At 41.6% G+C, this 12,296-nt stretch overlaps 1 protein-coding gene across 1 annotated transcript; it reads left to right on the forward strand.

Moving 5' to 3' along the window:
• Positions 1–2,791: 2,791 nt before the first annotated feature.
• Positions 2,792–9,382, forward strand: hsdl2 (hydroxysteroid dehydrogenase like 2). Its single transcript, XM_066651229.1, has 12 exons — positions 2,792–2,808; positions 2,907–2,953; positions 3,739–3,902; positions 4,012–4,110; positions 4,662–4,776; positions 4,861–4,964; positions 5,076–5,174; positions 6,340–6,534; positions 7,411–7,482; positions 7,682–7,828; positions 7,942–8,070; positions 8,573–9,382. Exons 1-12 carry the CDS (start codon positions 2,797–2,799, stop codon positions 8,686–8,688), a joined length of 1,299 nt encoding a protein of 432 aa, XP_066507326.1. The 5' UTR covers positions 2,792–2,796; the 3' UTR covers positions 8,689–9,382.
• The last annotated feature ends 2,914 nt before the right edge of the window (positions 9,383–12,296 follow it).

Genomic DNA, 12,296 nt, shown 5'->3' on the forward strand with positions numbered 1-12,296 from the left:
GAAAACACAGACACACACACTCTCACAGGCATGCTCGGGCTTTACAAAATGGCTTCCCTTTCAGAAACTGACACACCTTCTCTCTCTCTCTCTCTCTCTCTCTCTCTCTCTCTCTCTCTCTCTCTCTCTCTCTCTATTTATTTTTTTATAATTATTATTTTGTTTTAAGTACAAAAAAGCATAGGTGCTGAGATGCATGCTTTTCAATTCATGTGTGTCCAGTCTATTTAAACTAAGAGTAAAAAAGTAGATGATAGCAAGGTAATAACCATAGAACAAACAGTAAAAGCACATGGTTACCACCGAATTCCACATATTTTTCCCACATTTTTGTGCTGTTTATGTAAAAACAGACTATTCAGGGATTGTGGAATTGGTTCATAACAGATCTCTTATGTAATGTTGACAGTCTGCTAATTTAAATAAGTTTTTTTGGAAACATTTGCTTTACAGTGTTCCTTTCCTAACTCTTTTCTCAGTGGATTTAAAATCACTTTAAGCTAAAACCATGTCTCAAATCTATAATAAACTAATGTCTCAGGCATCACACAATGCATTGTAATCATATTAACTTTCAGGAGATTGTGGCAGTGTCCTGTAACAGTGGGTGAGGAGTTTTGTGTACCTGCTTGCTTTCCTCTGAGTGCTGTGGATTGCTGGATTCTGGTAAAGGATAAGCTTTTAAAGACATCGGTCTGGTTCACATCACCCCCACTGTGAATAGGTCAGACAAGTAGTATTTCTGTAGAACAGAGAATTTTATGTCCTAACACAATTGGTGGAATTCCAGATTGTCTTATGTGGGACTATAGGATACAGTTTAGTCCCCAGCCATTACTTTAAAAACCACAGAACTAACAAACAAGTAGTGGATGGTTTTGGTCAAAAAGCAACCCTGTGTCTTGAAATAATGTAGAAAACAAGGGGCTTGGAGGTTGTGGGTTCGATTCCCACTCCGGGTGACTGTCTGTGAGGAGTGTGGTATGTTTTTCCTGTGTCTGCGTGGGTTTCCTCCGGGTGACTGTCTGTGAGGAGTGTGGTGTGTTCTCTCTGTGTCCTCGTGGGTTTCCTCCGGGTGACTGTCTGTGAGGAGTGTGGTGTGTTCTCTCTGTGTCCTCGTGGGTTTCCTCCGGGTGACTGTCTGTGAGGAGTGTGGTGTGTTCTCTCTGTGTCCTCGTGGGTTTCCTCCGGGTGACTGTCTGTGAGGAGTGTGGTGTGTTCTCTCTGTGTCCTCGTGGGTTTCCTCCGGGTGCTCCAGTTTCCTCCCACAGTCGAAAAACACATGTTGGTAGGTGGATTGGCGACTCAAAAGTGTCCGTAGGTGTCCATAGGTGTGTGTGAGTGTGTGTGTGTTGCCCCGTGAAGGACTGGTGCCCCCTCCTGGGTGTATTCCTGCCTTGCGCCCAATGATTCCAGGTAGGCTCTGGACCCACCGCGACCCTGAACTGGATAAGCGGTTACAGATAATGAATGAATGAAATGTACCATATTATGATGAGTAGAATGAGCCTATATTTGTGAGGCTAGGGTTGTTTGGTTGCAGTAAATGTATTTAACAAACACCATAGTTAATGCAATATGCAAAAGGTTGTAATTACAGTTGTAATTGCAATCTAAATAATAACATGTAATATATAGTCTATATTTAGTGTATTATATTAGATATAAATAATAACAATAAACTAAATAGACATGTTAGTTTATATTATTTTCTGGCATAACTGATGCAGTTTGAGTACATGTCTACTGTAATAAGTGACTGTCAATTTGATGGCTTTCCGGAATTCACTACTGTTTCAGACGTTCATGTACAGCTGTTTTTAGCTGACATAATGAGTGGTTGATGACATTTTGGTGCTGTCAGTGGATACAACAGAAGATATGTTATCTTCACAGGTTCTGAAAACATGTGGAAACTTGTTGCACCAGTTGGACTAGAATTACTGCCATCTTGTACACACTAGCAATGTGTGCACATCAACAGAAATGTCAATATTTTAAAAAAACATACAGCTGTTTATTTCTAGTCCTAACATTCAAGAAACATATTAGATGAGATGTCTGCAGGTTTTTAAAAATATATAATTAAATAATTGGGATGTAAACAAAGTCCACAATGGTTTGTAATATAATTCACTTGTGGCTTTAGATACCACTGTATGGTATCTATGTACATTTTAATGATTATTTATGAAGAAATTTAGAAATTGTATTATTTGTGCGATTTTGATTAAAGATTAGGTATGTAAACATATTATATTTGAAACTCTGAATATGTCTTCTTTTAAACAAACAAGTAATTAAAATAAAAATAAAAATGGCAGTAACAAAAATGAAAAGTTTTTCATTTTTTCATTTTTTTTCAGGGATTTAGCTTTTATGATTTAGTTTAGCATTTTACTTGGTGTAAATGTCTTTTATATTTATTGAGTGTTTTTTAGTGATTTGTTTACAGTAGATGAAGTTAAATAACACGAGATGCATTTTTTTAATATGACGATGTAGCTTATAAACACAAATTAAATTAAACCAGAGATATTATACGTTTTTTACGTAGTTGTGTAGTTAACGAACTCCCATTCAGCAGAGGGCGCAGGAGAAGCGTCACAAAATTAATCTAATGGTTAAATTTAGTAAAAATTGTGGTATGTTTAAAACTTAAATCATCATAATATGTGGCTTTTATTGCGTGAATTTATTTAATTATAAATAACAGAAATACATTAAAAAAGTTACAGTAACCATTTCCTGTTTGGTTTTATTTTGAAGTGTGGAAGAGGAAGTGCCCCTGGGTGAATGTTCTCGGATGTAAATATCTTTGGCTGTGGGCTAAAGGGTGAATAGTCACTCTTTATATTGATGTTTTACTGAACTGTAATTAAGACTCATCTTCCTTCTTTTCTTAGGCTTTGACTGAAGAATTTAAACAGTTTAAAATGCTGCAGAACACAGGGTGAGTGTATTATTATGCAGGTTGTGTCAAATATTTTGTATTATCTCTCTCTCTCTTTTTTTTTAATCTACAGAAGCCAAAGGTGCGAACAGCGAGGTTTTATACATTATCTGTTTTTTAAATATTTGCAGTCTCTTTAAAGCTTTAGATTACCCTGGTACTTTGCGTGCCTCATAAGAATATATGTCCTTCCATTGAACTCTATGGTAAAGTGGCAGTGTGTCAGGTTATTCTGTCAATTTAATGACCCTTTAATTAATCAGCAAGATATTTTCTTAATTGTTTGTGTGCATTATATTACTAAAATCAGTAGCACTTAATAAAAGGAAGGAAATCCCCCCCCTAAACGTCTCAAACCCAAATTCTCTTTGTGTCTCCTGACCTTTCCCCTATATTTGAGCCAGAAGACTGCTGCCAATGACACCGCCCCCTTTTCCCGAGCTCCAGAGTTTTAAAGCGCCTGTATATAATACATTAATTTTATTGTATTGTAGTCCACTTAGGGAACTTGTGTGGTTTTAGACTCAACACAGTCACAGTTTACTTGATTTCCAACTTCCTTTTTTTATCCCACCAAATTAAACTGGCTGTTTCTTATTGTATTTTTTTTAAATGATACATAATACATTCTGGGCTCATTTCAAAAAGCAGTGGTTGACATCTAGACATTTAAGAAGTGTCTACATACAGCTTGATGTTGCAGGAAAGTGAATTTTTATGTTGCATTTAATTATCTTTTGCTGCAGTTATAATATAGACAATGACACTGTGCATTATGATTACAGAAAACTGTCTGGGTGTACCCTGTTTATCACCGGTGCGAGCAGAGGCATTGGTAAAGCCATCGCTCTTAAAGCTGCCAAGGATGGAGCCAATGTGATCATAGCAGCTAAAACTGCAGAGGCTCACCCCAAGCTGCCGGGTACCATCTACACTGCGGCTAAAGAAAGTAAGTCTCAGAGCACTGTTGCAAAATGGCGTAAAGCAAAAAATGTGCTTCAGAATGGCTGTGTCCAGTGTAGTATCCCCTTAAAGGATGTGTGGTATGTGTTGGGCAGTTGAAGCCGCGGGGGGAAAGGCCTTGCCGTGTATCGTGGATATCCGAGATGAGACGCAGATCAGTAAAGCAGTGGAAAGTGCCGTGGAAAAGTTTGGCGGTGAGTCACAGACACGAAACAGCACATCTTATAGAGGATCACAGGGCTGGACCTTGGTAATTCTGGCTCTCGATTGGCTGTGTGAGATTGTCCACAGGTGTGAGCGTGTGTGTGTGGCTTGGTTCTTAGTCTTCCAAAATGTTACTGTGGGTTTTGTGCTGCTTTGTGTTTCAACATACAGAAATACCAAATAGAAAACTGAAGATGAATAACAAAATAATACTGTGTGCGCAGATTTTATGACCAGATTTGACCTTGGCCTTAACTTTAATGAATAAAATCCATTGTGTGCCGTGAGCTTTCTGAACAATATAAGAAGTTCTGGATCAGTTCCTCTGGGTGTTGAATTATAGAGATTATTTGCTCCAGCAAACATAAATAATTCATGCCAGGCTATAACCTTTATATTAATGTACAGCAAAGTGTGTCACAACTGCAACGTGCAGCTACACAATAACTGTTAACTTGTCCATGTTATTTAGTCTCATTGCATTAGGAAGGAAGGCCCCTATTATTTGTAATTCTTAGTCTTCTGCTGATCATGGCTACAGGGATTGACATCTTGGTGAACAATGCAAGTGCAATCAGCCTCACAGGAACCCTGGACACACCCATGAAGAAAGTGGACCTTATGTTGGGCATCAATCTCAGAGGGACATATCTGACGTGAGTGTAAACATATACTGAATGTGTTTGAAAATCTAGTTATTGATCAACAAGCTTTAATCCAATTCTTATCTCGTTAATTAGGTCAAAACTGTGCATCCCACATCTCTTGAAGAGTAAGAACCCTCACATCCTGAACCTCAGTCCACCCCTGAACCTTAACCCAGTTTGGTTTAAAAGCCACACAGGTGAGAAACTAGAGGACTCTGACTCTATGTTATGGACTTTTCTATTTAAAGTCTACATATCTATTACATGTTCACTACATACAAGCTCATATATTCTGACTCTGTTTATAGCGTACACCATGGCAAAATATGGCATGTCTATGTGTGTCCTGGGAATGGCTGAAGAATTCAGAGGCTCCATTGCTGTTAATGCTTTATGGCCCAAGACAGGTGAGTTGTATGGGATATCATTACTGCTGTTTCTTATCTGTGTTCTCTATCAGTCATTAACAGTAATCACACCTTAAAAGAGCAATCAGTCATTTTCTCCAGTGATTTTTCTTCAGGCTACGGACCGGTCATTTTACTGATATATAATGGCCTGGTCATATCACAGATTTTGGACTACCCTTTTTTAAACCAGGTTTTTTTTCGTTTGGAAGACTCGTTATATAGAGATTTAACCATTTTCTCAGATACTGTTAAAATATTGGGGGCACGGTGGCGCAGCAGATTTAGTGTCGCAGTCACACAGCTCCAGGGACCTGGAGGTTGTGGGTTCGATTCCTGCTTTGGGTGACTGTCTGTGAGGAGTGTGGTGTGTTCTCCCTGTGTCTGTGTGGGTTTCCTCCGGGTGACTGTCTGTGAGGAGTGTGGTGTGTTCTCCCTGTGTCTGCGTGGGTTTCCTCCGGGTGACTGTGAGGAGTGTGGTGTGTTCTCCCTGTGTCCGCGTGGGTTTCCTCCGGGTGACTGTCTGTGAGGAGTGTGGTGTGTTCTCCCTGTGTCTGCATGGGTTTCCTCTGGGTGACTGTCTGTGAGGAATGTGGTGTGTTCTCCTTGTGTCTGTGTGGGTTTCCTCCGGGTGACTGTCTGTGAGGAGTGTGGTGTGTTCTCCCTGTGTCTGCGTGGGTTTCCTCCGGGTGCTCCAGTTTCCTCCCACAGTCCAAAAACACACGTTGGTAGATGGATTGGCGACTCAAAGTGTCCGTAGGTGTGAGTGTGTGAGTGAATGTGTGTCTGTGTTGCCCTGTGAAGGACTGGCGCTCCCTCCAGGGTGTATTCCCGCCTTGCTCCCAATGATTCCAGGTAGGCTCTGGACCCACCGCGACCCTGAACTGGATAAGGGTTACAGATAATGAATGAATGAATGTTAAACTACTTGATTTTTCAAATCTCAATAAATGTAAAATAATAATTATTAACGTTCATAAATACTATTTGTGCCCGGTGATTCTGGGTAGGCTCCAGACCCACCATGACTCTGAATTGGATAAACAGTTACAGACAATGAATGAATGAATGGATGAATTAATTCTGTTGCTACTTTGTGTTGGTAAAAATGCTTATTGCTCCTTTACTGCTTTTAGCGCTGATTGTTTTTCCTCCATTTTTAAAGCTATTCAGACGGCTGCGATGGATATGCTCGGTGGAACTGGAGTAGCAAAGCAGTGCAGGAAGGTTGACATTATGGCTGATGCAGCTTATGCCATCCTTGGCAAACCAGTCAACTACACTGGACAATTTGTTATTGATGAGGACATCCTCAAGAAGGAGGGCATTAAAGACTTTGACCCATATGCAGTTGTACCAGGTATGTTGTTTTAACTTTTTGTCCAAATACCTGTTTATTTTGCAAATGTTTTTACACCAATCTCCCTTTTAAGTGTGAGAAATATGGGATGAAACTTACAAACACTCATTAAACCAATCTATATTTTAAATCTTATATAGTATATACAATGTGTTCATTTAGGCGCAGCAGGTAGTGTCGCAGTCACACAGCTCCAGGGACCTGGAGGTTGTGGGTTCGATTCCCGCTCCGGGTGACTGTCTGTGAGGAGTGTGGTGTGTTCTCCCTGTGTCTGCGTGGGTTTCCTCCGGGAGACTGTCTGTGAGGAGTGTGGTGTGTTCTCCCTGTGTCTGCGTGGGTTTCCTCCGGGAGACTGTCTGTGAGGAGTGTGGTGTGTTCTCCCTGTGTCTGCATGGGTTTCCTCCGGGTGACTGTCTGTGAGGAGTGTGGTGTGTTCTCCCTGTGTCTGCGTGGGTTTCCTCCGGGAGACTGTCTGTGAGGAGTGTGGTGTGTTCTCCCTGTGTCTGCGTGGGTTTCCTCCGGGAGACTGTCTGTGAGTAGTGTGGTGTGTTCGCCCTGTGTCCCTGGGTTTCCTCCGGGTGCTCCGGATTCCTCCCAGAGTCCAAAAACACACGCTTGTAGGTGGATTGGTGACTCAAAGTGTCCGTAGGTGTGAGTGCGTGAGTGAATGTATGAGTGTGTGTGTTGCCCTGTGAAGGACTGGCGCCCCCTCCAGGGTGTGTTCCCGTCTTGCGCCCAATGATTCCAGGTAGCCTCTGGACCCAGCGCGACCCTGAACTGGATAAGCGCTTACATATAATGAATGAATGAATATGTTCATTTATTAACTCACTTACCTGAGACAGACATTTCTTATGTTTTTGGATATTTTTTAAGGTCACCCACTGCTTCCTGACTTCTTCTTGGATGAAGAGCCAGAGAAACTGGAGAAGTTAATGAAGGATCATGGTGAATGTTTTTTTTAATTAAATGATAGTCAGTTCTATTGTTTTACCTCGGATAAACATTGACCTCGAAAGATAAATCTCTTAATAAAGGAAAAATATTTGAAATTGTGTTTACAGCTGGTTTACATATTAAAAATGATGAATATGTGTCTGATGTATAATGCACCACTAGTTACATTAACTGCACTTTGTTTTATCAGGTGCTAGTCCGGCTTTCAAAGCTGGAAAAAGCAGCAGTGAGGCATCTCCCAGTGGACCCATTGATGAAACATTTAATATGATCCAGGGAATTCTCAGCCCAGACCTGGTTGGACGCACACAGGGAGTTTACAGATTTGATCTGTCTGGTGTGTCCTGGCCGTTCTTTTTGCAAACTAGCCTCTTTAGGTAACTATATTAAAGAGATTAAAACTTTGACCAAAGCTGGAAAGTAAAATTTTATTTTGCGTTTGTATCTCAGGACAGAACACTGGAGTATGGTACATTGACTTGAAGAATGATGCAGGCAGTGCGGGCAGCGGAGAGCCACCGGTCAAAGCTGATGTGGAGATGAGTTTAGACAGTGACGACTTTATAAAGATGTTTTCAGGTGAGAGAAATTACTGTAGTAACTTCATCCACTGCCCTCATAAAAAATAGTAATCAATATACAGTACCTGTATATTTGACTGCACTATTAGTTGAGGGAATAATAGCTGGTAGAGCTGAATATTTTAGTGGGCTCGATTCCTGCTCCGGGTGACTGTCTGTGAGGAGTTGGTGTGTTCTCCCTGTGTCCGTGTGGGTTTCCTCCGGGTGCTCCGGTTTCCTCCCACAGTCCAAAAACACACGTTAGTAGGTGGATTGGCGACTGTAGTGTCCTTAGGTGTGAGTGTGTCTGTATTGCCCTGTGAAGGACTGGCGCCCCCTCCAGGGTGTATTCCCGCCTTGCACCCAATGATTCCAGGTAGGCTCTGGACCCACCGCGACCCTGAATTGGATAAGGGTTACAGATAATGAATGAATGAATGAATGAATGATTACACTTTAATTAACTTGTAATAAGCTGCTTAATGCAACAGAGTAAGAGCTAATCTTGACTGTGTCCACAGGGAACTTAAAGCCAACCATGGCCTTCATGTCTGGAAAGCTGAAGATCAAGGGAGATATGTCTCTGGCCATCAAAATGGAGAAGATATTGGGCACGCTGAACAAATCTAAGCTGTAACTGTAATGATGCTAATTTCTAATATTAGTGCACACAGGGTGTGTAAGAAACTTCACATTTTTTAATGAAATCATCAACTTTGCATATTGTCAGGTATATCAAAATAACACAGACATTTGTTTTGCTTCATGCAATAATTCAACTCAATGAGTGATATACTGACAGCTAGGGGATTAACTTTAGCAAAAATGTTGTGTGTGGATGAAATGACAAGTGCATTATATTTCTTTTCTTTTTTTGTGAGACATATCTTCATCTAGTTTTGTTTTTACTAAACTCTATAATGCTTCCCAGTCCCCACTCATCCATGAGGAAACATCAGCTGCTGATCTGTTATTGACATTTGAACCCAGTCTTAGTTCACATTTCACTCTGAGACAAAACAGAGATTCTGAAACAAACACCAAATCACTGCTGTGCATCAAGTGCCTGTTCTGTAATCCGCTGTCACACTGTCTGAGTAAGACTCGTGCTTATCTGAACAAATTGTTCAAAGGAAGATTGCACGCCAAAGGACAGAAGAACACTGACAAGCTTGGTGTCTTATGTTAGAGACAGTGTTAAATGTATTGAGGACTGTGTTATGACTGCTGTAGATTTGTGTGTAGTTATAATTTATATAAGATTAGAAGATTAATAAATATTTGTTTCTGCTCTTTGTTTCTGATCAGCTGTGCATATATTCCTTGGATTTGCCTTAAAATTGTAATAAACAAATAATGAAATTAAGACTTTGCCATGAGCAGTATTTGCCAGAACCAAATGAAATCAAATTTATTTGTATAGCGCTTTTTACAGCTTCACAGAATTCCAGTAAAGACAAAGTTTTTACATGAATGTTCTTCAAATGTAAATATTGTTGCTATCTGGAAAAAATGTACTTCAAAAATGTGAACTTTAAAAGAGAAGGCAAACATTATGCTTACTGATAATGTACTTAAATTTTTGAATGATTTGTGTTTTCCTATTTGTCCATGTTTTTAATGATGATATGATGTATATAACACTCACTAGGCTCAAAATTCATTCATTCATCCATCCATCCATCCATTATCTGTAACCGCTTATCCAATTTAGGGTCGCAGTGGGTCCAGAGCCTACCTGGAATCATCGGGCGCAAGGCGGGAATACACCCTGGAGGGGACGCCAGTCCTTCACAGGGCAACACAGACACACACACATTCACTCACACACTCACACCTACGGACACTTTCGAGTCGCCAATCCACCTGCAACGTGTGTTTTTGGACCGTGGGAGGAAACCGGAGCACCCGGAGGAAACCCACGCGGACACGGGGAGAACACACCAACTCCTCACAGACAGTCACCCGGAGGAAACCGGAGCACCCGGAGGAAACCCACGCGGACATGGGGAGAACACACCACACTCCTCACCGACAGTCACCCGGAGCTGGAATCGAACCCACAACCTCCAGGCCCCTGGAGCTGTGTGACTGCGACACTACCTGCTGCACTGGCAAATATATTATCACTTATTATTATTTATAAATATTCACCATTTTCTTCTCAACAATATACACAGAATTTAGAGATAGTAGTGCTGTGTTTTAATAATGAATTATCAGAGTTCATATTGATCCATTATTTAAAAATAGTATGTCCTTACTAGCATACCGTGCCTGTTTATGCATAATATTGTGTATAATGTAAATCATTCATTATCTGAAACCGCTTATCCAATTCAGGGTCGGGGTGGGTCCGGAGCCTACCCGGAATCACTGGGCGGAAGGTACCACACCCTAGAGGGGGCGCCAGTCCTTCACAGGGTGACACACACAATCACACATTCACAACTACGGACACATTTGAGTCATCAATCCACCTACTAATGTGTGTTTTTGGACTGTGGGAGGAAACCTGAGCACCCGGAGGAAACCCACGCAGACACAGGGAGAACACACCACACTCCTCACAGACAGTCACCCGGAGGAAATCCACGCAGACACAGGGAGAACACACCACACTCCTCACAAACAGTCACCCGGAGGAAACCCACGCCGTCACAGGGAGAACACACCACACTCCTCACAGACAGTCACCCGGAGGAAACCCACGCAGACACAGGGAGAACACACCACACTCCTCACAGACAGTCACCCGGAGGAAACCCACGCAGACACAGGGAGAACACACCACACTCCTCACAGACAGTCACCCAGAGGAAACCCACGCCGTCACAGGGAGAACACACCACACTCCTCACAGACAGTCACCCGGAGGAAACCCAGGCCCCTGGAGCTGTGTGACTGTGACACTACCTGCTACGCCACCATGCCGCCCCGTGTTTAATATCATTAACCAAAAAAGAGATTTTAATATAGTTTTTGAAAATTAACAAAACACGATTCATGTTGCTCTAAGATGGATAACATTGGTCAGGGTTACTTTGACACCCAGCAGGGTCATGTTTGGTTTACTTAAATATACCAGTTTCCAAAACACAACATATGCCTTTAATGTTATTAATAATCTTTTGATAGAGATCAAAGTTACAGTTTGATGCTGTACATCTAATCTGAATTTCTTTAGATGTAATTGCATCACTGGTCTATAACACATTCCATTTAAATAACTTGTGTTCTGTTTAATCTCTGCATCATTTATTTTAGTGTGTAGCAGTCACACAGCTCCAGGGGCCTGGAGGTTGTGGGTTTGATTCCTGCTCCAGGTGACTGTCTGTGAGGAGTGTGGTGGTTCTCCCTGTGTCTGTGTGGGTTTCCTCCGGGTGACTGTGAGGAGTGTGGTGTATTCTCCCTGTGTCTGTGTGGGCTTCCTCCGAGTGACTGTGAAGAGTGTGGTGTGTTCTCTCTGTGTCTGCGTGGGTTTCCTCCGGGTGCTCCAGTTTCCTCCCACAGTCCAAAAACACACGTTGGTAGGTGGATTGGCGACTCAAAAGTGTCCGTAGGTGTGAGTGTGTGAGTGAATATGTGAGTGTGTGTTGCCCTGTGAAGGACTGGCGCCTCCTCCAGGGTGTATTCCTGCCTTGCGCCCAATGATTCCAGGTAGGCTCTGGACCCCCCGCGACCCTAAATTGGATAAGCGGTTACAGATAATGGATGGATGGATGGATATTTGCCAGTGTTAATCCAAGTTTCACAGAAACCTTTATTCAATGCTAAGTAAAAAATAAGTTGAAATGGCTTTTAAAGGTGTACTAGGCAATTTCACCAGAGAGCTTGGCTATGTTCAAAATGGCTCCAAATTAACTGTTCCTTACACTAGTCGCTATATGGTGCACTAATATTAAAAAATAAATGAATTCAGGAGATGAAAGATATTAGACACTACCTAATGCAGGTTGGCTCATTACTGTGTGATGGCAAATTCTGTCACACAAATATGACAGCACAAGTCCGTAACCACTAAGTAAAAATTATTAATACATACTTAAAGTCTTTATTTATTCAGTGAATTTCCCACTTAGTGGAGGGATTGTCCTTGTTGCTCTCTGTAGCCCTCCGTAGATAACCATGTGAACCTTCAAATCAGTCAATTCAGCCCATTATGTGTATCCATTATCTGCTCATTTAAACTGTGAATACTCCTTACTGTGATGCGCTTGATTGGTTAAATGACCAGGAACCTGT

Source organism: Hoplias malabaricus, chromosome 18 (assembly GCF_029633855.1).
Source record: "Hoplias malabaricus isolate fHopMal1 chromosome 18, fHopMal1.hap1, whole genome shotgun sequence".
Lineage (NCBI taxonomy): Eukaryota > Metazoa > Chordata > Actinopteri > Characiformes > Erythrinidae > Hoplias > Hoplias malabaricus.

Excerpts from the sequence above, each read along its gene's own strand:
- hsdl2 (XM_066651229.1), top strand. Across the intron at positions 4,111-4,661 it reads TGCCGTGGAAAAGTTTGGCG|GGATTGACATCTTGGTGAAC; the intron begins GTGAGTCACAGA and ends TCATGGCTACAG. Across the intron at positions 7,829-7,941 it reads TTACAGATTTGATCTGTCTG|GACAGAACACTGGAGTATGG; the intron begins GTGTGTCCTGGC and ends TTTGTATCTCAG.